General features: G+C 41.0%; 1 protein-coding gene across 4 annotated transcripts in view; it reads right to left on the bottom strand.

Annotated features, from left to right (window-relative positions):
* Window positions 1-27,348, bottom strand: part of IGF1R (insulin like growth factor 1 receptor) — a 196,899-nt gene that overhangs the window by 34,365 nt on the left and 135,186 nt on the right. For all 4 annotated transcript variants that reach the window (XM_072870393.1, XM_072870395.1, XM_072870396.1 and 1 more), the window contains exons 3-10: window positions 17,360-17,672; window positions 14,609-14,754; window positions 12,637-12,781; window positions 5,962-6,176; window positions 3,832-3,958; window positions 2,237-2,475; window positions 1,624-1,791; window positions 1,214-1,418 (exon numbers count right to left, since the gene is read on the bottom strand). In XM_072870393.1, the coding sequence (XP_072726494.1) occupies window positions 1,214-1,418; window positions 1,624-1,791; window positions 2,237-2,475; window positions 3,832-3,958; window positions 5,962-6,176; window positions 12,637-12,781; window positions 14,609-14,754; window positions 17,360-17,672 (1,558 nt within the window). The remainder of the gene's footprint in view (window positions 1-1,213; window positions 1,419-1,623; window positions 1,792-2,236; window positions 2,476-3,831; window positions 3,959-5,961; window positions 6,177-12,636; window positions 12,782-14,608; window positions 14,755-17,359; window positions 17,673-27,348) is intronic.

Raw genomic sequence — 27,348 nt, 5'->3', positions numbered from 1 at the left:
CTTTCAAAACTCCTTGCTATGCTATTTCATCAAGTCCAAAATCAGATCACATTTACAAGATTTCATATTGCCCAGGAATTACATCCTGGCCAGTCATGGTGGCTGTTACTTCTCTGTACTGCATCTTTGCTGCTGGTTCTCATTGGTTCTCATTGCACGAATTCAACCACAAATGCTAAATTTCACTCAAACACAGCTCAGGTACAACACTTAGCACTTCCAAAGAGAGGCAGTATTTAGTTCCTCATTTTTTGCACAAAGCTAAGAAGCGCTGCACACATCACAGTCCCAACCCCAAACAAGTCAATCCAACATATCCTTGAATAAAGGTCCAAAAATCACAATGGAGAGTGAAATAAACCAGTTTTCATGAGCAGCAAAGCCATACTTTAGAGTTCTCAAGCACAGGACTTCACCATAAACTTCACCTGCCAATAGACAATGAGTAACATGCACAATTGAAATCTGATTGCTTATAGACTGTAACATAACAGCTATACGCTGTGTGCTAGGCCCCAGGATCCAATTATCTAAAGTAAGAACAGCTTACATGGAGGATATATTGGAAACTCAAGGATCAAAATCACCATATAATTCAGTAGTATCTACTCTGTGTTGCAACATAAAATCATTACTATTCCACTTAATGTGTAAGCAGTAGTGTTTATCATGGAATAGTGGTCATATTTAATACTTCTCTGCAGCACAGACCCAGGAAACGAATATGCCCTTTGCAATTAGTGCAGTGAGAAAGGAAGACCAGTTTCAATTCTGCAAGGTAACTATGCCCTCAATCTCAAAGGCAAATAAATCTTCAGATTAGGAACTCAAGCACTTAAATGGCTATTTAGAGAAAGATCACATCTGAAACCCTTTGTCTGCCACATGTTGCTCATCTCTGAAACCCTTATAGACAAAGAGCTCCTCAAGTGACTCTTGACTCTGAAAAGAAACCATCACTAAAGTCCTTGAACAATATAGGTAAGAACCCTTACTATTAGCTAAAATGGAGAGAGACACACAAAAATTAGTGAGTAAGAGAAACTTCAAAGTAAGGCTGTGGATTGTCTCACATAAAAGGAAAGGCAATGTTCATGTGTTTCACGTGTTATCTACAGATGCTTCCATGTCCAGGAAGCCTGAGCTCTAGGAAATGTTAAAAAATGAAATTATTAGCCCCACTTGCAAAGAGAAAGTGTCCAAAATCCATTACCTGGGGACAAAGATGGAGTTGTGAAGGAAGTTCTCAAACACTTTCCGATACTCTGCTTCCTCCTTCTCAGCTTGCTTTTCTGCCTCTGTCTTGGGACAAGCACAACAAGGTCCTTTTTCTCCTCCACAGCCCTCTGGCTTGGTGGGTTCAGTAGCTTCTTCGGTATCAATGGTCCCATCAGCATATCTTCGAATTGGGACTTTATCTTAAAAGGAAAGAACAGAGGCGGCTTGTTTCTTTTCTCTCCATATTATGAGTGAGCAACAACCCATATTTACCCACTCCCTTCTACTTGCTGTTATTCACAAAAGACTTGTGAAGCAGGGCACAGGCTCTACCTCTTGTAAATAAAGTGCGCTGGCAGGTAAGAGTCACAGGCATTTCAACACAACTGCATTTCATTTTCCTACCTTTGGAGCAGTAATTGTGTCTGTAAAGGTAACTGTCCTGAGGTTGCTGCTGCCATCGTACGATGTAGTATGAGAGGTTGCCATTGGGCAGAGAGGGAGGATTCCATTTCACAATCAGCTGGGATGAGGAGTTGGATGCTGAAATAACATCCAAGGGAATGGATGGCACTAGAGGGGAAAAAAGAAAAAAAGAAAGGAAGGTATTTAAATCTAGAGCATTCTACAATGTATGTCGAGGCAAGCTTTCAAATTGAATCCCAATCAGTTTCTATACTGCAAGAAAAAAACCATCCTATTTCAAAGAAAAGATTTCCTACTTATGTCTCACTAACAATGGTCATTAAGGATTCAACTGCAAGCATGTACAGTCCCAATCCGAAGCTGTACTTAAATTTACCTTCACCAATGGAACAAAGTCTGAAATCCTAACTCCAAAAAACTCCTATAGTTCAAATCTTAACACTGCTTTCATAATTACTGAAACCTTCTAGCATTACGTACATCACCTGCACGTAAATTCAATTTCTGTATTAACAACAGAACTTGCATAATAATATAATAAGCATACCTGCAGCATTATCAACCTCTTACCCAAGAGCCCAGGATCTCTCACCTGCAGCATTGGTTCGTATATATACAATTTCACTTTTTGCTCCATGAATATGATGGTTTTCCATCATTGTGAGGGTAACAGCCTTGACATAAATGGCGTATTGAGTCCAAGGTTTCAATCCCTGCAGTAGAATTCCAGGATTGTTCTCTTTGTTTGGTGGCAGGTCAACATCGACCATGTTCCAGCTATTGGAGCCACATGCATCTTGTCCATCGTACTCGGTCACATTTTTGAATGGTCTGAAATATTAAAATAAAAAAATAGTACTAAAATATTTATTTTCTCCTAAAAATTTTCATGTGTTTATGAGAGTGCCTCACTTCAATGTTGCTCAATGAAACAAATGAAGCTTACTTGTTTTCCACAGCAGAATAAAACAGAATAAAATTTGTATTTATTTCCAAGCACTACAAAATTCAGAGTTCAGCTTTAGCTGTAGGTCTTACCTTCAGTCACCAGCACTAAGGGAAGGTTCTCCAAGAAAACACTAAATTTATCTTTTTTTTTTTTTTTTAATCCAAAACAGACAGTGAAATGCTTCAGACATATTTAGACTTTAGCTAAGCATATATGAAAGAGAAGCAACTCAAAAAGGTTATTGATAGTGGCTGAGCTTTTTACCATAAAGAACCCAAACTTCCATGACTGGCCTTAACCAGCCCAACAGGCTTTTTTTTCCCTTTTATTTCTACACAATACAAACAAACTTACGTAGTCATATCGTTCTACTTTCCATAAATTGCAACACTGGTGCAAGAGCATATAAAGTACTATTCTTGTTAGTAATTACTATAGACTCATCAGCACTAAGTCTATTGCACCCCAGTATACCATCACAATCATATTCTTTTTCAAGCAATGCCAGGCGTTAACAATTTGTGCTTCTATGTCTCGCAGTCTTGCTCCTTATGTCATCACCAGCATTCTGAACCTCCCTTTCACACCTCCAAACTGCTTGGAGAGTTATTAGTATGCTCATTTATATTTTTGTCTATTTTAAATCTGAGACACTACAAGGATGTGCAAAGGCAGAGACACCTCCCAGGAAATTAGGATCTCTCCAGCAACTGCCCCACTCCATTATCTAGAGATACTAATGCAGAAAACTACCAAAGCTAGATAACCTAAATAACTCCAAACCCTGAGCAGACAAGTCATCAAGGTGATAGGGCAAACTCCTCATCTATGATGCGCTCTAGTCAGTACTATGACTAGAGAAGGAAAAGATCTCAGTAAACGTAATGACGTGACTTATGGAGAGCTCCACATTATACCTCTGAGAACAGCCAAGCCATCCATCTCTTTTTTTTCAAATTTGAAACTTCCTGATGGATTTGGAATCCATTTGTAGGCTTCAATCAAAACAATCCTCTCTTTAAAGGGGGCTTGTGTTCCACCAAGGAAAGAATTTGAACAAAAGCAGAACTTGAGGATGAAATACGTAAACTGGATGAGACATGCAAACTGCATGACATAGGAACTACCTGAAGGGACTTTGCTGACTAACTTTTCTCACTAGTAAACCAAACAGTCAGAATAGAATTGTCTACTATCCCTTGGAACGTTCCAATTAGTCTCTGACGACATCTACTTACGCTTCTTTGTAGTAAACAGTGAAGCTAATGAGATCTCTATAATCTGGAGGGCGATACCGTTCCCATGTTAGTTTAATCCGATTCTTGAGTGTAGTGTTGGAAACAAAATGCAGAATGTGGCTTTCACCTGCAATACAAAAGGACAAGACATGACAGAGTTAGCATCACATCACCGATTAGTTTTCATTGTTTCTTAGGTACCAGTTTTAGCTAATTAGCCTTTACAGTAGTGCCTATGATACCACAGTATACCAACAGACTTTGTCTCTGCAGAGCTTTGTATTTCATCCTACTACATGTGAGTGCTTAAGGGTAAGCAGTGACCTTGGCAATCATTTCAGACTATGTTGGAGCTACCTGTTGTTATTTTTTCTGAAGCCGATTTTCTTTTAAGGCATTATCAGAAAGCTCTTGAAAACTACTTCAGACTCTCCCTGAGCAAGGAATGGAAGTCCTGTTTATTCACAGGACTGGTTTAGAAGCACTAAATTCATCATCCAACTCTAATGCACGTGGAGAGGAGTAACTGGCCTCTGTGTTCTCACTTTCCAGCACAACTTTTGACAACTACAATTTGCTTTTCTGGGGAATTGACAACATGGAAAGGACAAAGGAGCTTACATTCCTATTCATGAGAGGCTGGACCAAGAACTCCAAAACTCAGTTCATAAACAGCACAACCATTTGATGGCAGCAGCTTCCAGCTACTCTTCTGAACAGAGCTGGATGGAAGCCGGCAGCTTTGAAATGAATGGCTTCCCACTACCAACTCACTGAGCTTTCCAATCCAAAACAAAATAGCATTTTAAAAACTTAATTCTTGGATGAAGAAATTGTGTTCTAAGTGTCAACTGTGAGTTAGTTTCTAATGTTCCATAGAAGTCTCTGAAAATAAAGGGGGTTTCACCCTCATGTACACTGGCACTATTGGTGCTGTCTTTTCAAAGGCAGTTTAGCTTTTGTTGATTCTTTTCCCCTTCTCAGAGTCAGAAAGCTTTCTGTAATGGTTTTTTAAAAAAGCAGGCAGCGGCTGGCACTAGCCTCAGTGGTAGTAAGGACTGGCTGTGTGTCTGTAACTCCTCCAGGACTGCAAGCCTTTGCTCTATTGAATGTGCAAAGAATGGAGTGTGCTTACAACAACGATCTATGCCATCTGCATTTATGCATCACGCCTAAAGAGACATTCAGCAGAGTACGTGTCCTAGTTTTGTAAACACCATCCAGAACAAGGGGACTTGACTTATACACAAGATCTATTTTCATTTACTCAGCTCCAACAACACCACAAATAGACCACAGAAAAATGTATTGTCAGTTCTAACTGTTTGAGTATGAGGTCAAATTTGTAAGCATTCTGTCGTCTTAATTCCTAGATGAGAGATTGCTTTTAAATGTGTTGGTTACACCTGGAGACCTGATGTGAAGACCACCGAAGCCAAAAGAGGACTTTCCAATAACTTTGACCATTGCAGAATCCAAAATTAAATGCAGAGACACTGAAGTTTAGGAATACTGTAGAACACTAAAAAGTGTTCTCGGTTTAAAAGCAAATAATTTGAAAACAAAGCACAGAAAACTGAGTTTACAACAAGCATTTCTAGCAACAAGGTACAATATTTGACAGGAAGTGAAAAGAAGCTTGAACATAACAGAAACAGCTTGTTTTGATGTCTATTCAGCAGCCTCCTTAGTATCAAGAAAGAGTAGATATCTGAGAGAGGAAAATACCTATAATGATGTGCGTTTGCGAAAGAAACAGAGAAACTGCTCCTCATTGGATATACCAAAACACTAGATTTTATGTCTCCTTTCCCAGGTGTGTTCCTATTGGTATACAATGCTGCTGTCACAAAAAAGGGTATTTGGAAAGCAGTCGTCTTCATCAAATGGTTTTTACAGATGAGTTAGTAACTATGTAACCACATAATTTTCCATGCATGCAAACATACTTTCACAGCTACATTTTAAAAATTGAGTAAGTAGAACGACTGAAAGCCTACTGTAATTTCTGAACTCTAAATATTGTACCATGTAATATTGTAACGTGGTAGTGTGTTGGTTTGGGTTTTTTTGTGACACCCTCCTACGCAGTTTGCCTCAAGATTTTTCTTTGTTTGTTTGTTTACTTACAAGAGGCTCTCTCCCCATTGTTCCTTGGATTTATATCTCCTTTGCTTTGTCGTCCCTTGGTTCCTGAAACTTCCTCCATACGGTAAATCTCAGAAACACACAGTTTAGGGTTAAATGCAAAGTACATTTTCCCCTCCTTGATAGTCAAGTTATGATGGTTCCAGTCCCACAGCTGCTGAAGATTGTGGTTGTCAAGCACATAGAAGGAATAATTCCTAGAAGGAAATTTTTGAAGGAAAAATATTAGTTTTAATTCATAGCCAATTCCAACCAAGAATACCTTACTATAAGCAAACTTTAAAACACTGTGTTTCCTCTTATTACTTTAAATTGGTGTTCAGCAGAGTAAAGGATTTTCTTCTCTCCCATGGAGCAAGTTTTCCCTGAATGCTCACTTTGGTCAGAGGGCAGGGAAATGACTGTAACACAGGACCCCACGGCTGACACCACACCATATAAAGCCCACTCCAACATGTGTTTTAATAATTGTATAGAAGCTCCTATGAGGAATATAAATTCACGTCCTCTGAGCAGCAGGTCTCTACGCTGGATTTTCCCTTTTGTGGCAAATGGGAAGCAATAACCTTATGTACTTTATGGGAAGAAAAGCATGGTGCAGGTATGACAATAAAATACAATCATCAACACAGCTGTCTTGCTTATGTTTACAAAAGTAACTGTAAGAGTCCGCATAGTGACGTTTCCTTGCCTCTCTGTCTTAGTTTACCTCTTGGCCCAGTAAAGGTTTCCTACATTGTGCCAAGTACAGTTGTGCCTATACATCAAAACCTGACAGTAAACAGCTGCACTGACTGCAGAGCACAGGATCCACACTTCAAAGTACAGAACAACACAGGCAGCAGCATGTGCTGAGCCCACTCCCTAAGCACAGCAGTGGAGTAACATGAACATCCTTTATTTCCACAGATACTAAATGCAAAATTGTTTGTGTAAATCCTCTTATATATTAAGAATAAATTCCTGGTACCACTCGATTGTGCTGAATTGCAAAAAAAACCCCAAAACAAAGCAAACAAAAAAACCCCCAACAAAAAACAGGTGCAACAAAAGCAAGGTTATAGGCTCTACGTCAGCAGCAAGACAACACCTGCAAAGACACTTACATTTTGGGACAGTAGGGACAGGAATGCACAATTGGGAAATTAGTTAAAGGTCTGTGTAGCTGATTAACCTAAATCAAACCGACCCATCATGGCAGCATTTATTATACTATTCTGTGGAAAGTCCCACCAACGTTAACTACATCAACATAAAATCCATTATTAACACAATGAAACCTTGCAACTTCTGCAAGCCATTTTGCACTGGTAAGCCCCAGTCAATGTAGTTAAACTAGGCTTTCTACAAATCCTTTTAACTACAGTCAGAGTTTCTGCCAGGTAACATGGCAGACAAAGCATGTGGCTCATAAGAAGCTGACATACTACTCATTTATAGTTTTCCTTCAACTACTTCATTTAAAATTTAGCATTAATTCCTCCCTCACCCAACCTGAAGTGAAAATGGTGCATTCTGGTTGCAATCTGCACAGACCACGGTTGCAGTTCCTTGTAAGATACCAAAACACCAAGTGTATTTTCAGAACAATGTGAAAGAGAAGTGGTTTCTCCTATTTCCAACTATCCCGTAATTATCCAGGACTTGACTGCTAATGAAGTTGATATACCTGGTTCCACTTCAGATGGATGCTGAGAAGAATGTGCTCAGTTGACAAGGGAGCACATACATGTTTGTGCTTTAAATGCATCTTGTCAGGAGAGAACAAGGATGCTAAACTGCATGTGGGATTTGACAGACATCACCAAAAACTGTGTTTGAGACACCTATTACTCTGTTACAGATGACTAAAATCCCTGCAGCTCCCTGTGCACTGCTGAAAAGATGACACTTCACCATAATTAGCCGCGTGATTAAGTGATGGCAACTAAGCTTTTCAGGAAAGACCCAAAAAGCTGGACTCAGATTGAACACAATAAACAGAGGTGTGGCTCCACAACTACAGAAACCATCTTAAATATTTAATAACAGCCGAGCCTGCCTCCTGCTCCCAACTGTGGCAATTATGCTTTAGACACTAGAGATAATTCTTGTATTAAAGCAATGTGGCTAAGCTTTCAAGAGTGTGAATAGACGAGGCAAATCAAGCACACACACTCATGCTTTACACAACTGCACAGTGACTGGGCCAGAATTAGGAGTTACCATGGCTCATATGTTAAAGCCATCTGCACAAGTTTGAGCAGCCGTCTGAGGCAAGGCAAACAGGTCTGAAGGGTTCATATATACACTGAAAGTATAAATTAGTGGAAGTTTTTCTAGCACCATTCAAAGCACCAGGGAAACCACATTTGGAGGGCTATATACAGTCTCAGTCACAGGAGAGGTGCAGCGCTGTATGGCTTGAAAGGTGGAGCAGAGGGCAACCAGAGTGCACTTAGGGCTTAGGTTATAAATAAAGATTATATCAGACTTTGGCTCTAACAGCTGTGGAAAAAATCAGGATGCCAAGGAAGATAGCATGGAAAGAATAAAAGATTCACTGTAGGAAAACAAAGCACTGCCAATCAAACCCTGGAGACAGTAACTAAGGGAATGACTGGAGATTATGGCCTGAAGGGCAGGCTAAACCTCTGAACAGGAGTAGGAGGCACATCTGGTCCCAGGCTTGCCATAAAAAGCCTCAAGGCAACCTGCATAACCCATGCACACCCACAAGGGAGAATTCCCACAACATGATGTGTATCCCCAACTGCAAAGCACCCACAGCCACTTAACTATTGACTGCATACATTAAAAACCTGCTTCACACTGTATCTGCACGCAATGCTACATCTGTGCACAGTCACCCATCGTAAAGCTATGAGGCAGAACATGAGATCCAAACCAAAAGAAGATGCGGGTCATGAAAACATTTCAACAAGCTTTCAATCACCCTTTACTCCCCTCCATAGCGTAAAGGACACAAAAAGCTCCTGAAAAGAATAATGACCAGATAAGTACACTGTTACTAAGAGCAATGCATGATCCGTAAAGGCAAGTGGCTTGCACCAAAAGGGGAAGCAGAACTGGCACAGGACTGTGAATGAGCATGGTGGATGAGCTGGCTACAGAAGACAACCAGGCGGCAGAGGTTTATGGCAGACTGACTACCCTGGGACAAGACAAGCAACCCTACAGGACATACAGAATAGAAGACGTTCATCTCTCAGTGCTACCATGATGAGAAAGACCGAAAATCCCACTAGACCAGATAGCTGGGACATCAACCAGTAAGAGACAGGAGAAAAGGAAAACTCTTATTGCTTTACATACACAAAACATGCCACATGGTGGCTAGAAACTGTCTATTAACATGGTGTATATTCTACACCTGTATCACAGTGTGACCCTGACCCCTGATGAGGACCTGACAACAGAGTCAAACATATATAGCACAACACCACAACAGAGAACAATACGGAGGACAATACTTGAACAAAATGCTCCATGTGATAGTCTCTCTTTAAAGAGGTTCGTTCTTCAGTATTTCTCTACGAGCCTGAACTTTATGAAATTCCAAAACATTGCTAATGTTGTAATAATGCTGATATATTCTTCTGCTTGTGTTTGCCCACCAGCACTTCGAACAGAACCACTGAGGTTATTAACAGAGTATCTAACAGATACTTATACACCTTGCTAATGCAAATTGTAAGCAACTTAGAAACAGCTGATTTTGGCCAAGAATTGCATCTCCACTGGCCAATACATGGGTAGGAAACCAGGGGCTTTTATACTAACTCCTCGATTTGGAAGTAACATGCCTTACTAATACTGAAATTCAGTATTTTCTTGTCCGGCTCGCAAAGGTAGACTGATGAGTTTCTTAAACCCCCCCCACAAACCCAGCCTCACACCTCAGTGTACAAACTCCCCAACTCACTTTTTGAAACTTCACTTACACATGGGCGGCTGAGAAACACTATCTTTACAGATTGTCCTTAGACAAAAACAAAGCTGTGGAGCATTCCCCCATAGGAGCCCGCCACTGCAGACATGCTCACCACCCATGTTTACCAGCAGCCCAGAGGGCGTTATTCATTCCTAAAACACTCTCACACACAGGGTGACTGCCTTGTTGAAATGCTGTGGCTAGAACAAGCCTTGCTGCTATCATGCCAACTGTCTGAATTCACCATAATCTGACAATAATGATCCCAGGAAAACAAACCATAAAGTCTTCAGTGAGGAGCCATCCAGCAGCTAGAGATCCTGTTCACACCTTCCAACAAGCCTGACAGCTACTGATGCTTCTGCTTCGAAATAATGCAGAAAACGGGGGGTGGGTGGGTGTGTGTTTTGCTTTTGTAGAGACTGTCCCCATTTTGCTGCAGCAGTTGAAATACAACGTCAGCAGCTGATCAGTGCCACAACAGGAACTCTTCCTCAGTCACCATCTTCTTGCTTGCTCCTGAAGGCCACAAATTGCTCATTTTCCAGGTACCCAACCTGGAGATGCTTTGAGAAGTGCTGCCCACATGCCATCCATCAACACGGCAGCTGCAGTCAATGACAGCAACGAAGACACAGCACCCCAGCACAGGACAGAGGGGCCTGGCAGAGTGAACACCAGACTATGAATCAAAATCCTGCAACAGACACTGAGACCCCTCCAGCACATCTCCATTTCAGTTTCCCTATTTGCAAGGAGAGATTTTTTTCTTGCCATGGGAGCACGTTCACTACAGACATGGTGTTCAAGAGAGGCAATGAATACTCTGAAAGCAAACAAAGTAAATTCCCTCTAAACTTTCCATTTTCTGTGATAACCAGGGCAAGCACCAGCAACTGAATAAGGAAGAAAGAAATACTGAAGTACTGTTTTGTTAGTCCAGTTCAATAAAAAAAGAGGGACGGTGGTGGTGGGGTCAGTTGTGTAATGAACAACTATCATAATGGATCTTAAGTTAACCTCTCTCTCACCCCCCAAGGCAATGCTGGCATAAACAGCTATTGTTCCAGCAGCCCAGTACTTCCCAGGTTAAGACCCCACTCCCTGTTGTTCATAACTCTGCCAAAGTAATTGTTCAAGCTCTGTCCTTCCTTGCCAGGTGCCTACTTCCATCTAAGTATTTTTGGAAGCGTTATTTAGACTGTGGTAATGCCTAAATTATGCTAGGCGTTTTCCAAGCAAAGAGACTGCCCCTAACCCAAAGTATGTAACTGCAGTAATTTCCTAGCATGGGTAAATTTTAGCACAAGTAGCTCTTTACTATAGATCTGTTTTATCTTCCCCACTCAGCCCTGTTTTCCTCTTCAAAGCTGCACCTATTTACTTCTCTGTTTGGGAATCTGATTTAAAAACCTGCCATTTCCCTTCATATCAACTCTGCTTGCTGACATACAAGGTACCATAAACATAATTACTGCTTGAAACACAAAGCTAAACTCAAATTTAAAGAAAGCAAGGGAGAGAGAAGAAAAGACAAATCGATAATCGGAGTATCTGTGAGAGCACGCCACATCGTAAGTGGGCTGAATGAGCCTTGTGCTCAGCAAAGTGACAAGCCTCTAGGATTTGCAATTAGAAACAAGCTTTTCCGTAGAGCCAGTGTTCTTACAGAAAAAGACAGCATGCTTTTCAAGTGCAGGATGAAGAGCTGCCCTTTAACTTGCTCTGTCAGATGGTGGAATTTTAAGAATTCAAGGCTGACCAAAGACTAGCCTGAGAGAAAAAGGGAGGTTGTGAAGAATCCCTCATGCTGTAACTTTATCCTGTCGGGGCAGATAAATCAGACACAAGCAACCTTTCCCATGACCCTCCCACCACCTTTTCTTATATGATTTCCCCAAAATCGTCATTTAAAAGTTCTGTCATTACTGAGGGAGACTTATTTCTCCCAGAGAACACTGGTTTAAACTTGGGATGGCTACTTGATTCAGGAAAAGAAAGAGCAAGACAGTTTGCTGAAGAACCATCACCACACCTCAGCACTGCAAGTTCTGCAAAGGTAAAAACTTCTGTCTCAGTTTACTATCTCTTGCCATCATAGGAGTTACATACAGCAAAAAGTATCATGCATTGTGTAATTACAGAAGCAAAATAACCCACAGCAAACATTTCAAGGAATCAATTTTACTTTTCCTGACCAGTCGTTTTCCTGCTCGACAGAGAATTCATTTAATATTAGCATTTCAAGGAGCTACGAACAATTGCAACTTGCAGTCTATTTTGTACTAGTTAGGTCACTTCCAGCTGCACTCCTTGGTTAGTAAAGTTCAGGTTTCTTTTCAGCTGATATTCTCCATAAAACTCTGCTAAGAGCCAACAGTAAAGAACTGCAAGGAAATCCAATTGTTTCTGAAGATGCTCTTTTCTCAAATAGAGCAAAAAGAATAAATGAAGACACTTTATCATCTCCCTAGAAAAACCTAAAGTGAAAAGCAACAGCAAAGTTACCATAAAAATACTTTTAATATACTCAATTTAATATGCTGATTTGGATAGTAATCCAAATGAGCAATGACTGTGCAATGGTGTTCATTAGGAGAAAAACACTGCCTATTAGTGGAAGAGAAGATTCTATAAATGGCGCATGAATGTTTATTAGGAGACTTATTCTCTGTGGCTTTCTATTAAAGTGAAATTGCATCTACAAATATCTGAACACTTACCCATCCACCTGTTCCTCTCCCAGAATATACCGCAGGTTCTTCAAGAAAGACAGGGAGACTAATGCATGGGAATGACGAATCTTCACATACCCTGTTACTGTCTCAATCAGACCCATAAAATTCTCCAGTTCTGAGGCGATGTTATCTACAGTAAGAAAAATGTAATTTTATTATTGCAGAATTCATAGCTTTAACTGTTATTCTGCTTAATGCAGTATTAGCTCAGTAAAAGACAATGTTTGTATTTGTTGCCTTTGAAAATGAGACACACTGATATTCCTCCCCCAGTAACAGTTGCCTGTGCGGACACATGGTTGAAGGGCAAAATAAAGTCACAGAGCAACAGTGGAAAACCAGTCTTGCTTTTCCATACTGGTATACCTGCTTTTTCCATGGACATTGGACTCTGAAGCCAGCACCAAATGTTGAGCCAGCATTCTGGCAGGGATGAAAAGACCCTTGTGTAAATGTACACATCCATGAGACTGGAATTGCTCTTCAGCTACAGAGCAAAGCTCAGGCAGAAAGCTCCGTTGGAAAACAGAGAATGAGACTGAAGATGAAGAGGTGGAGGTATGCTATTGCCCTTCTCTGAGGCATAAAGCATTGCTTTCAGTGACCTAAAAAGCTTTGGCTACAAAACTGAGAACTCTTGATGAAACAGCAAAGATAAAACCGTAACGATGTCCTCATGCCATGGAGCATGTTCCCTACAGTTCGCTAAAGGTGATTTTTCTACAATGAATTATTAAAATGACCGCAGAGCAAGCTCTACTCTTCAGTACTGCTCCCTCCCTAGGAACTGTACTGTCCCCGTGTAGGTCTGCAACACTCCATCCTTCACAAGGCTCAAGCTCTGCAGTCCTTACCTCCAGCAATCCCTGGCCCATGCCCATTGCCTGGCATCATTATCGTGCGAAGTTACATTGCAGTTGCGAGGGGAAATTTTTAAGCACTCAGGATGGGAGAAGCTGCTACGGGGTGTGTTTGCTGCCATGAACAAACCGAAGTCCTAACAGATGGCTGGGAAGCCCAGTTACCAAATACCAATGGTTGGTTCCCATACCAAATAAGCTGGGAAGAAGAAGATGCTCTTCAGCAGTCTAAGATAATACTTAAAAAATAAAAAACCCCACACTTGCCCCAGGTAACTGGAACATCTCCCATAAGGGAAGATTGTACCTGTAGCAGTGGGACGACAAGTGAAATAATCCACATGCTGCTGTTTCTAAACCCTGAAGTTTTCATTCAGCAGGAGAAAAGGAATCAAATATATCTCAATCTTTCAACCTTATTCATGAAACCAAAAGGGACCTTCCATAGGGAGATACATTTCCAATAAAAACTAACAGCGATTTTTACTCTGCTTTTAAGAGCTCATCAACTGTCAACACTTCCCTGGCTGATGAATCACTGCTCTGACAAATTTAATCCAGAGCTTGTTCAAGACATGCGACACAGGTGGCCAGCTCACTAATGATGACCATCCAGAGGCACAATGCTAGGCTTTATATGAGCTCTCAGCACTCTGGATTCCATGTTTTAGCAAGGCACCACATCTTGCCTTAAAATGTGAGGATATGCAGTCTTACAGTGCCATGCCTTACTTGCAGGCAAGTTATTTACCTACCCAGATGCAAGGATTTTCAACTTTTCCACCTTCTCAGGCCTTTATTATTCCTTTGGGACTACTGCTCATCTCACTGCCTAATCCTGGTTCCCTGTTCGGCCAAAAAAGCTAACAAAAATACCAGCTTTCACTGCTTTATAACTTGGTAGCTGAATACCTATTCCATCCACATGTTGGAGAATGGTGCTACAGCGGGCCAAATCAAACAGGAGCACCGCTATGGGACTGGAAAGCAAACAGTTTGCTGAGTTTTTAATGTTCTTATCATTATGCTGACAGACAAAAGGAAAAATATTAAAAGCAGCCTTATCAGAGGTTCATAAAGAGAGGGCAATCACTTACTTCCACGACGGATGTTAATCAGCAGATTTCCCTTGAGAATTGTGCATCCCTGCAACATTTGTGCTGATGTGACAGAGTCAATGGTCTTCGTTTTCCCATCCTCACAAATTTTGGGGCAAGGCCCCTCACAAGGACTGCAGAACATGCTGTCAGGAAAGAAAGGGAGACTGAAAATAAGCAATGATACGCAACTCGGAGTCTACGGACTACTTTGAGTTAAATTTTGAAAGACGCTTCCCTCTAAAGCTTAGACAAATCCTTCAAGCTAGAATGAAAGTTATCATACTTCTGCAGAGGGCTGCAGATAACTCGGCACACTTGCCTGCTGGACTCCAGAGAGGCTGCAGTGTGTACCTTCTGTTTACAGCAACACAGGAGTGAATGAATGGACCCATACCCTCTGTCTGCCAGCTTCTGAAAGGCTTTGTGGTCCTTCCAAAGTCAAAGGCACTTCAGGTAAAACCTAGTGCCCTTGCATTTAGACATTTACTCTAACTTAATTATACTCAGAAAGACCACCCTTCTCATTTATGCAGACAGCCTCAGAGTGCTGTGAAGTTTCATGCTAATCCAGGCCCAACCTCCAAAAATAGGCCAGCCAGGAAGTGGAGATGGGAAAATACTGTTCAAGTCCTTATAAAGCTGTCTGTCTCCATGCCCTTAAACCAGCATTTGAAGCTCAGCACTAGGGAATTCCATGCTCCTGGCCATTTTAACTCAGGAAAGACAACTGTGGGAGCATACAGTCATAAGTGACGTGGGGAAAGCGAGCAGTGAATTGGTCACTATTTCTTATAGCTTAAAAGGTATTAAAGCAGAAAGTTTAAACGAACAGAAGAATGCATCTTGATGTAAGGCAAAACTAATTTGCAACAGAATTGGGAGAGACAGGCCAGAAGTCTAAGCAGGTTCAAAATGGATTACACAGATGGAAAGAGAATGGGTCCACCAGTGACTATAAAACACCAAGACAGACGCAGCCCTGAACTCAGAGAAATCGGATTGCCAGAAGCTGGGAGGAAACACTGAAGCGCAGGCTCACTTCTCCTGCTTCTTATACTCACAGGCATTCGTAAGCATTTTTTAGTGACCAAACTCAAGAAACAAGAACTCAGGCCAGCCTAGCCTTTGGTTACAGCAGGTCTTTAAAGGCTCCATGTTATACTGCCTGCATACTCATCTCAAAATTGAACACTTCATGTGTGCGCAGAACATGCCTTCTGATCACTCCTCCTGGTAAATGGATTTTGCAATTCAAGGTAATTTTTATTTTTCTATTTATCCTAGCATTTTCCTTCATAGTTCATTATTGCTTACTCCACCTTATCATTTTAGAGGGAAAAAATGAAAAAGAAAAAAACCAAACCCAGCTCCAAAGACAAAGGCTTCTGATGACAACACTGATGGACTTACTATTTATTCTTTTTAAAAGAAACTGAATCCACTTTCTTCTGAGGTTTAAAGAAACATGTAAATTGATAACAACAGTTTTTCATGCATAAACAATAAAAGAAAGAAGCTTCCTTTTAGTAGTAAGCTCCTATTTCAAAATCCTGCACTATAACATGCCACAAACCACTAAAAGCTGCAGACACAAGCAAGAGGCATTCAACTAAATGTACAAAGAATGCTGGAAATGCTTTCCATTTGTAACTATTTGTTAACACCACCTCTGAGGAACAAAACATTCACTAGCCTTGAGTTAGAGCTCCTTTCAGTCTTTGCAGCAGAGCACAACACTGAGATAAGATAGGATGGCCATGCACTTCAGTGTAAGCGATTCAAACAGCTCAAGTACAAGCTCAAGGACATAACAAAAGAAACATTTCTCAGGTGAATATCTGGATTCCAGCAAAGGCAGCGTTAAGTTGCTTACATCCAAATGTCAACTGGAGACTGCCTTACTATTTGATTGAACGGATGGACAACACACATGCACAGACACACAACTGGTGCAGGTATCATCACAACCACCTTTCCAAAAAACCCCACATCGTAGAACAGCCTATGAAGACATCTTTTTAGCATAGTACAGAAGCACTACGAATTTTAGCACACTGACTTTCCTTTACTCAAAGTCTATGACTTCCAAGGGTCAGTAGGCAACTGAGGCTGTTTGCTTAAACCACTGGCAAAACAAGAAAATCATAAGCACGCATCACTCCAAATGTTAGAATTAAATAAGAGCAGGTGAGTGACATTCTTGCAAGAAATTATTCTGTATAATATTGTCAGCTGCTGCATTATTTTTGTCACCATCTACATGATTGCTCCCTTCTAAAACACCATTTTTATCTTCTGGAAACAGTGAAAAAAGGGAAATAAAATTAAATACACTAAAGAATACATATGTCTAAAATGCAACCACACATAAAGCAAATAATATGTGAAGCAAGATAACTCCTACGGTTTGTTCTGTGTGATAATGGTCATCGGTCAGCCTCCAACCTTGTGTTCCTGGGCTTTCACTTTCATTTTGTTACTGTCTACCTGAAGACCTGGTTCTGCATTGTACTGACCTCCTCAAGTCCTTTAGAAGACTTACAGCAACTGACAATGCACAGGACCACACACAATCAGACCTTTCAATGGTGAATTCATCTAAGCAAGCCTTTACCAGGCAGTCATGCAATTCCCCATCGTAGGTTCTCGTTTCTACCTAATGTAATTTGCATCACAAGCTGCCACAGAATAGGAGGTGGAAAAACCCGCACATGACAACTCTGATGGATTTTCCAGAAGCTGCATTACCTTTGGCTCCCGTTCCGTATGAATCCAGAGGGGCATTCTGCCATGCACTCATCGTTGTGAATCACAAACCTCTCATATTCACTTGTTTCAGTGGCAGGGACTTTGGAGCAAAACTCTTTAGTCACGCAGCGCCAGCCCTCAAACTTGTAGGTGTTGGGAGGGCAGGTAGGCATACAGACTCCTTCGTAGTAGTAATTGCGGCAGGCCACGCAAGCGGTGTTGTTGTCAGGCGCTGTACAGCTTCCCAAGCATTCAGGATGACAACACTCATTTTGGTCTGTACAGGCTCGCTTGCCACATGAGCTGGGGCACACTGCAAGACAAGAAATCAAGGTAGCATGAACAAGAGCTATTAAATAAAGTGAATGGCATTAAGGAAGAACCGTGATCCATACAACTCTATGCTTTCACTCCCTGGGCTCTAGAGTATCTCTGCAAAAGAACCAACTCCTGTAAAACTGACAAATTAAATTCTGTTTTTCTCAGTTTTAGTTGCCTGAAAATATCTTTTTCTCAGATCAAATTTATAACATGAGCCAATTAAAATAATAAAGAAAACTGCAGAAAGCAAGATCAACATAAGGATAATGGAAACAGCCAAGTACTGGAACCTATTCCATAGCCCTAGTATTATGGTTATTTTTTTTTTTTTTTAAAGTGCTGACTTACTGTCTTTCTAAGCATTTCTTGTCTTTCCTATTTGTACTTCATATTGGTCTTTTATTGGCAAGAAAAAAAGCTTCCTTTAAACAACTTAATTACACTTGTACAATAAAGCACTGCTATGCTGTAGCACACATGGTTAGGTTGACCCCAGTGTAGCATCCCAATGTTGCTTATGTATGCAAAATGAGGTTTAATAAAGTACAGATGGTACACATCAAATACTGTGGAATCATGGAGCTACTATTTTCCCCTGAAGTGGGTAACAGAATTCTGCCTTATCCCCAAATTCTGGGTTCAGAGAACAAAATATGAAAGGGAGAAAAAAAAATGGGGTGCAAATTTATGGAGACATTCATTTTACGTGAAAGTATTTCAGCTTGGAAGACACAAACAAAGAGCAGAATTGTCAGCAGACAAGCTCACCACTGTTACATCAAAAGAAGTGGCAGCATTATATTTATGTAACAACAACATTTTGATTACAGTGTTGTATGGCCTTTTAGCCATGCGAGCTGTGTGCCAGAGGCTCTGTAAACAAACACAGATAGGAAATCTGGTTTGTATTAAGTAACTGTTTTCCACTTTCTAACTTTGCTAAAACACAGTACCAATAACAACAGCATAAAACAAAATTTCAGTAGTACAACTACAGCAAGATCCAAGCAAAGCACCACAAGACATTTAAACTGAACGATGTGAGCAAAAAGCATATAACCAGCAAAGAAGTTAATATTCCAAAATGAAGACAGAAGCAGCAGAGCCCAGCCTGTAGAGAAAGACAATATTTTAAGAAACCGTAACAGTTCCACAAAAGTTCTGCATTGCAATTTCTCTTTCTTTGCAACTACAGTGCTGTTTTAACGCAGGACTAAACACCCTAAAGTCCTGACCCCCTCCTCTTCCCATAATGAGATCTAGCCTTTCCAGTATGTTTTTACAATGCAATTGAGCAGAGCACCACAATTATGACACAGGACAATAATAAGAAATAAAGGGGGGTGGGGGGGGGAGGAAAGGGAAAAAAGGAAAGAGGGGAAAAAGGGGGGAAAAGGGGGAAAAGGGGGGAAAGGGGGGGAAAGGGGGGAAAGGGGGGGGGAAAGGGGGGGAAAGGGGGGAAAGGGGGGGGGAAAGGGGGGGAAAGGGGGGGGGAAAGGGGGAAAGGGGGGGAAAGGGGGAAAGGGGGGGAAAGGGGGGAAAGGGGGGAAAGGGGGAAAGGGGGGAAAGGGGGGGGAAAGGGGGGAAAGGAAAGGGGGGAAAGGGGGAAAGGGAAAGGGGGAAAGGGGGGGAAAGGAAAGGGAAAGGGAAAGGGAAAGGGAAAGGGGGAAAGGGGGGGGAAAAGGGGGGAAAAGGGGGGAAAAGGGGGGAAAAGGGGGGAAAAGGGGGGAAAAGGGGGGAAAAGGGGGGAAAAGGGGGGAAAAGGGGGGAAAAGGGGGGAAAAGGGGGAAAAGGGGGAAAAGAGAAACTTCACAGCTGTGCATCAGGATCTAGACATCCTACGTCAAGTTTTGACTACAAGAAGCCATTTTCTGCCAGCTTTAAGGGAGTGTTCACCTTGAAAAGTACTTGTAAAACTGCCATCAGAGAATTTTGCATTTCTTATCAAAATGGTTCTATATTCATCTTGCTAAATTTTATTCACTTCTTATTTTAAGCCCTGCCAACTTTGCAAGTTTAAGCATCCGGGTACCAATAGGTTCTCCTTATAAAAGTAAGGCTAAGAAAGATTTTGTGGAGGAAATTCAACCTGCAGGTACTCCCCAACTAATCTGACAGCCTTAACAGTATCTCCCCTATATTAGCAGGTAGCTATGAAGTATCATCAGCAGACCTGCTTACAATATCTGACTTGCCTATTACTTGCATATATGTAGCCACATACCAACAAGCTCGCATTAAAGATAGCTTGGATGCACTGAATTGAATGCAGCAGGTCTACTGCGTGAGAAGGTACTACTGAAGTTGCCCAAGAGCTCGTTTGTCTTTTCCAATTAGAAAAGAAACATTACTTAACCCTGCAACCCCTTCCTTGCACATACTGCTATTATAACCCAACAGCACTGCTCCATACGTATACACTCATTTTTTCAGAGTGAAACCAAGCAGAAAAGTAGAAGGGGGGGTGGAGGGGGAAGACTATGAGATCAAGGAGGTAGGAGCATGGGGATGGCCGACGCCTGCACAGGTAGCACAAACATCGCATCCAGGACAAATTAAGAAAATGTTTGCAGAGCCAGTTACTTGTAAGACTACTGAGAGCAGGAATGTAGAGGAAATCACTGCTAGATAATGCATTGCATAAAGATGCTAGAGGGTTTTTTTTTCTTGAAAAGGAAAAAACCCATACACACCAAACCCTTGCACAAAAATACTAAGTATGTAAGTGTATATTCTTTCTCTGATGGTAACCTGCACCAGTGTAAAAGGATAAAGTCTGCCCAGATGCCACCTTTAGTAAGGCATCACAAATTGCCTCTCATCTTAAGGTATACAGTACTACTTGCATTCGCAACTACTAAGGGATTAAAAAAATAAAAAATCAAATGTGTCTTGCTAGCAGATGGACTGCTGTTCTGAGTGGGTGCCAGAAATCAGATTTCGTGCGGTAGCTACATTTCCAGTTCAAAGCCCTACTAAGAGAAAACCACACACACCCCTCATGCCTCCACAAAGTTCATTACTAGATGTATTGATGAACTACATGATTTTTTTGTTTTCATCTAGACAATTTGCTAAAAAACAAACGCTGCTACATTAAGTATTCAGATAAATATAGTAGAAAAAGACAGAGTTTATGTCATTCTTGGGAAAGACTTCTATATTTCCTTAATGCTTCTGCCATTCATGAACAGTCTGCTGTATAAATAGGATTCCCTGCATCTCCTGGTAAATCTGCTGACTCTCGTCTACAGAAATATAAATTGAAGCACAGAAAGATATACAAGTTCACATGAAAAAGGCAATCAGTGAAACAGGTTTTCAAAACTGTAGTAATATTTTAATCACAACCATTTTAACAAGAAGTCTTGAAAACTTTTTAAAGATAATTTTTTAAAAGCTCAGCAACCTTGCTTTTCTCTCAGTCCTATTTTTTGCTTGTTCTTGCTAACGTTGGCATAGTTTTCAGCCTGGAGACAATACGGGTATCCTGTTTCTTTGAAGAAGCAGAACAAGGACTTTCGTGTGTGTGTAGGATATATTATGAATAACAAAAAGTCTTATCTGCCTTACATGCCAGTTCTCTCAGATATCCCTGTTATAAAAATCTTACTGAACAATACCGGTTGGCCATACAATCCAGCCCCATCTATCCCCCCCCCCGCCCTCCCAAACTGTGCTAACTTGGGTTGCTAGATTTGTACAAGAACATTTAAAATGCAGGGTCCAAAATACTTTTGCCAAACAAAACCCTGAAATATGCTCAGTAATTTGTTGACTTTAGTCCATAGGAACATTAGAGACACAAATACAAGCAAATAGTGGGCTGACATTTGGGGACAGAATTTATCAGCCAGGTACAACAGTGCCTTGGATCATGAAGGCTGATGAATGTATACAAAAAACCCCAAAGCCCTGAACAAATCCTTGCTGACAAGCGTAAGGGAAAAAAATGCTTAATTGTCATCACGTGGAGCTACCAAGATAATGGAAAATTTCAGAGACCTTGGAGGGCAGCCATTGAAGAGGGAAGTCAAAGCAAGACCTGGAGAAGGGCAGACCCTTAAGCAGCTTCATGACTTTATTACAGAGATGATGAAGGCTTGACTAGACCAGTGTCTATTTACATTTAGGGAGTGAAAGTACTGAATAATCATCAGATCTTCAGAGAAGGACATTACAAGAGTACCAGCAGCCACAAATCAAATTTACTGGAGCAAACCCAACAACAGTAGTTTCTTTGACCATCCATGCTTCACCTTCTCTCTTATTTCTTCAAATGATAAGTCTTCCTTGTCAACAAAATTCAGGAGATTTTCCAAATACTATTAAGATACTATGACCACTCGCCAAAAAGGCAAACTATTTCATTTCAAGATGCCCACTTACTGAGAAAATCAGATTCAGACCTGACATACAGAAAGGAGATACTTTAAAACTAAATGCAAAGATCTTACAAACAAGAGGAGCTCCAAGACAATGTGACTCAGAGACTCATTATTCTCAATTAAAATCTCCCAGATGCTAAACCAAAATTGCAAACACAAAGCAAGGTTGGGAAATCCTCAAACACAACTCTCCAAAAAAAGCAAGAAACAAATCATCTCTCTGTATTTACAGCAGTTCCTTTCTGGACAGCCTCATGCTAAGGAGGTGGTAGTAAGTTTGTCTGACATCTAATACCTCCTGCTATTTGAAGTGTGCACAAAGCTGAAGCTCACTGCAAACACTCTGCATTGACATCATGGCTACTGTACAGTTTGGAGAGACAAAGTGTTCTTATCATCTCCAAGACGCCATGACTTCAGCAATGCTGAAACAGAAAAATCAGGTGAATAAACAATCAGTCACAGGGAGTGAAAACGCAGCCAGAAGAGGAAGACTTCTGGCAAGCTGAGGCACTGGCCTCTGCCAAGGATGGCACTGTGCCAGTCACATGCGGGTGAGCAAAAGGTTGCCAAGTGTGGGATAAATATTTTTTTTAAAGATTCTTTCTCTCCTTGTAAAATGATATTTGATCCTTCCTTTTTTATACTGTTCCTGCTTTTTTAGAGCATCCTTCACATAAATAATGTTTCAGAAAGAAAAGGGGAAAAAAGCCTAGTTTTGAGCAGAAACCAGAGGAGGAAGGGAGCATTTTCTCCTAGCCAACTACTGAAAAAATTAGCTGTCTAAATTTATCCACAAAGACAGAAAAAAATGGTCATTTTTTTGAATGTTAATCCCTCTACATGATAGAGTTTTTAAAATATTGCATTTTAACGGTCTAAACTTTGGTACGGTCTTTCAAGCACCTGACTTCAAATGCTCAAGCAGCCTATACAAGACCTGATTTCTTTTGCCCAGTATACTGTGAGAATAGAGAAACAGGAGAGACGTTACTCAGAAAATCCAGTTCCAGTGATTCATGGCCAGGGCTGGAATCAAGTAACTACAGAATAAAGGCTGCCATAAGGAAATACACATATTAAATACATGCAGTAACGTGTTCCGATCACAGAAATATGGGTACAAGTCATCTCCAAAGAACTGAAGAGGCCACTTAGAGCAGTTGTAGAAAATCTTTATAGTGGTAAAAAAACAGGTATTAGCAACATATTAACAATGGTATATTTTTTGTCTTTTCTATCTTTCCCCTGCACTCAAAAACCTGGTATCTCATGCTCAGTGAAAATCCTGAAGAGAAAAACTGCTACCATGTCGAACAGCTTTCTTTCTAGTAGTTAAGGCATAAAGTTTGGCAGATTTTGAAATTAACTGCCAGATCTTGTTTAAAGGTTCAGTTCAACCCAGCCCTGATACTGGGACTTGAGAGTGATCATCTCCTTCCTCTTTAAACCTCTAGTACGTACACAATCATGCCCACCCGTAAAATATTTCGCTAGGTCTATACAAATTTATACCAAGAAGCAAGGAGAGGGCATTAAGTCCACAGCCTCCAAGCTATGTCTGACTCAAGATCATTTCACCAGTCATGTGTTTCCATGTTTACATCCTAGTCATTACCAGCCCATTTTTATATCCTAGTCATTACCAGCCCATTTTTATCTGGCAGACCTTTCCAAGGATCTTGAAATTATTCCGAAGTTGTTCTGTGAATTATTTTCTTCCCACTATACAAATCCAGCTGAAGTTTAACTACATCTGGTCGTCTTCCACACAAAGCTTTTTGGTCTCTTGCTTCTTGGTATTTCAGTTTGCCACAGATGCTGTATCCCATATCCCCTAAGTGAAGGAGCAGGTGTGATGAAGCATCCAGAACCTCAAAATAACCTCAAATGTTTTGCCCAACCTAACATCAGCCCACGAACTGCTCAATCTTTAATCATATGAAAGACTGATAAAGGAATCTACTCTTGCATCCTCTTCCTCAGGATTTTATGGCTGAAAAACAATACCAGGCTAAATGCCTGTATAGCCAGTTGCACAGCAGTTGGATCCAACTGCTCAGCTGGAAGCACCTGTAGATGATTCCAGAGCAAAGGAAGTGGTAGAAAGGAGAAGAGACAGGTTAGGAGAAGAAAGCCCACCACCACTCACCACCTGGAGACTCTCAGATACCACCAGATGTGGTAGGGTCTATGAAACAGAGAGGAAACATTCATCATTCAATGAAATGAACACTTTGCTAGAACATATTGCTGTGGTGAGATAGTCGATGCCTTCTAGTTTTACAAATTTTTTTATTCAACGTTAGTATTTTCCCTTTCCCTCAGAATAGTTTTAGTACCCAGAGCATTTCAGACTAGCACACACATCAGCACAGCTCTGAGGAGCCAGAGGCCCGCAGCATGGTTTGTAATCCCTCAAACACACAAATGCCTCAGCACAACGTACCTGTAGCTCTCCTTCCCAGCTGAAAAGAACAGAGCAGCCTATTAAAAACGACGATGAAAACAACCCAAAGCATATTTCAGTTGGATACACTGGAGTTCGATGACCTCACCAACACCACCTCTTTTGGCCACCTATCATTCATTCTTTACCCTAGAAGTTACCTCAAAACAGCTTCCAGGCTTCCCAGCTGTGATACATAACACGTGTGCTAAACCCATTTTATTTAGAGTGACTAGAGGACTTGGGGACACTATTTGGCACTGTAAAACCTCCCATCCCTTCAGGTTTTCTGCAAGTGAAGCAATCAACGCTGCTAAAAGCTCCAGCAGCATTACAGCTACTCACATCACACTGAAATTGGAGCAAATGGAAACCCAAGTGAAGAAAACAACTACCTTAGACCACAGTCAACAGGAACCGATAGATAGTACAGTTACTCCATTTGCTGCTAAGTGCGTAATACTAACAACCAGGAAGGTGCAAATAAACACGACTTATTGACAAACCCAGGCAGCACGAATTGCATTCTCTTTCAAAACAGTTTATGTTGCCCAGCACAACCCAGACTGGCATCGTTGCAGCTGGCACTCAAAAGAAAGAGGAAAAAAACAAGTCCATTTTGTCCCTTCCACACCAGTATGAATTCAGTACATAAACAAACCCAACTGAGGCATATACACAAGCATCTATCAGGCGTTCAGGCCACTTTTACTCTATCTTCAACACTAGGTAAACAAGTTGCTTGGGAATGTTTTACCATCAGTGCTGCACTGTTCTAGAAACATTTTCTCTACAAAAATGGAAATTTCCCACTGGAAGATGCAAATCAGAACAGTAACACCGATGCCGGTGAGGATGAAAGCAGGAAAGCCAGGGTCACCCCGCAGCTGTGAAAGCTGCTCCCTGTCTGCTGCAATCACCCCCCACTCACGGACACAAATTTGTTCACATTTCTAAAGGGGCAACTGAAGTTCCTGAACTCTTCAGTAACACATAAGGAAAGAAAAGGGCTGCTGCAGAACAGCTCCGAAGCAAATTATTTTTCTTTTCACTCCAGATTACGAGCTATATATTGGGGGTTTTTAATCTGCCTGTCTTCCAAATGCTGCAAGTGTAAGGCAATAAGCTTTACAGGATTTAATTAATATACTGCAAAAGCAGGGAGTGCTGGTCAGTCATCTCCCGGCAAAACCCCAGCTGGAGGAAGAATACTATTCACATTTCAGATTTATTCTAAAGGAGGAAGACAGTTTGGTAACATTATCACACTGGCCTAAATTATGTGGTTCTCTTAATGCTGAAGGATAATGGCAGTTTAATCTTGGGTAAAAAAAAGTCACTGGTTTGGAGGGATTCAACCCCTGCTTCGTTTCAGGAATGCCCTTCGCATCGATGCATCAAGCCCATTAACAGGCTTAAACCATTTCAGCATAAGCACTGAAACATAATGCTCGTCTTAGAGGCAGACATCAACACTGCTCCAGTTGAAGGCTAACTACCCTAAAAATGAAAAAAGAAAAAAAAAAAAAGGAAGAAAATAAAAAAAAAGGACCCACAAAGCTTCAGTAAAACTAATGCTTACAATACACACAGTGGGGCGCAATATTTAGAAAGTTTTTGCTCATCATCAACTAGGATACCTGCATTAACAACAAATAATAAAATCTGTTGAGCTTTAATCATCAGAAAGATTAAAACTCAAGGAAACAGCCAGAAAGAGCAAGAACATTCAAATTGCTTTACTGCAGAGCAAATTTTTTCAAGCTGTTCACCTACTAGTGAGATAGCCCACTGAAAACAGGATTAAGATCTAGATATTTAGGAATCTGAGAAAAAAGAAGAATTACAATGGAAGGGCAAAACCAGGTGGAAGAATACTGATGGTTTGGAAAGTTATCAGAGACACCTGGGTGCATTTGTTTTAAATTATGGACCAGTAAGTCTGGGAGTACGTCATCACTTACGATATTTGCACATTGCAAGTGAAGGCACCCTGTTAAGATCAACATCAGTTCAAACAGTATTAAGGCAATTATGTTCAAAACAATTAAACAAAGTATTTCCTTCACGACTTCCAGAAATACAAGTGAGTGTAAGCAAATCTAACAGCAACTGAAGGTTGTGTTATTGAGGTCCACAACAAACAAAAGGTGAGCTCTTTCCTTGGTTTTAATAATCATGGAATAATTTTTTCGTTCGAAATCTTTCTTCTATTATAAACACAGAGGGAATACAGAAGATGCCAGAGTTTGCAAGACCCAAAAGCAGACTGGAAGATCATGCATTAATCCACCTCTTAATGCAGTTTAACAAATTTACAGGCAACATGGACAGTGGAAAGGATACAACTGACTTGAAATCTGTATTAGAATTAGTTTCTTCTCATACACCACAACTGTGGATGGAAACATTTCAGAGGGAAAAGGGAAAACGTTGAGTATCTTTTCAGACTTGACGCAGATTGCTTTCATAGTCTGTAAACCATCCTGAACTGTCTGGACGTGAACTTTTAACTCCATTCTACATGGTTTGATCTCCAAAGAACAGAACTGCTACAACAGTTACCTGCCTGCTTGCAGGTTATTGAACAGCTCTGTTTGTGGCTAGAAAAGGCTGAGGCAGGTTGCAGAGCCTCCTTTGAGAAGCGCAGGGATGCTCCCGATGCACAGAGACACTGGACATTGCCGCGACCCTAAAGGAAGCCCCAAGGGAACAGCTGCAAGTTCAGCAGCTCCGAATCCCTAGCTCGCTCAAGCCAAGCAAAGGATTGAAACACCTGAAATTGGAAGACACTGGAAAAAAGTGACTTGGGTCAATGAGGGGCACTGATG

Source organism: Ciconia boyciana, chromosome 8 (assembly GCF_034638445.1).
Source record: "Ciconia boyciana chromosome 8, ASM3463844v1, whole genome shotgun sequence".
Taxonomy (NCBI): Eukaryota; Metazoa; Chordata; class Aves; order Ciconiiformes; family Ciconiidae; genus Ciconia; species Ciconia boyciana.
The sequence above is the reverse complement of the archived record's forward strand: the minus strand, read 5'-3'. Positions and strand labels throughout refer to the sequence as shown.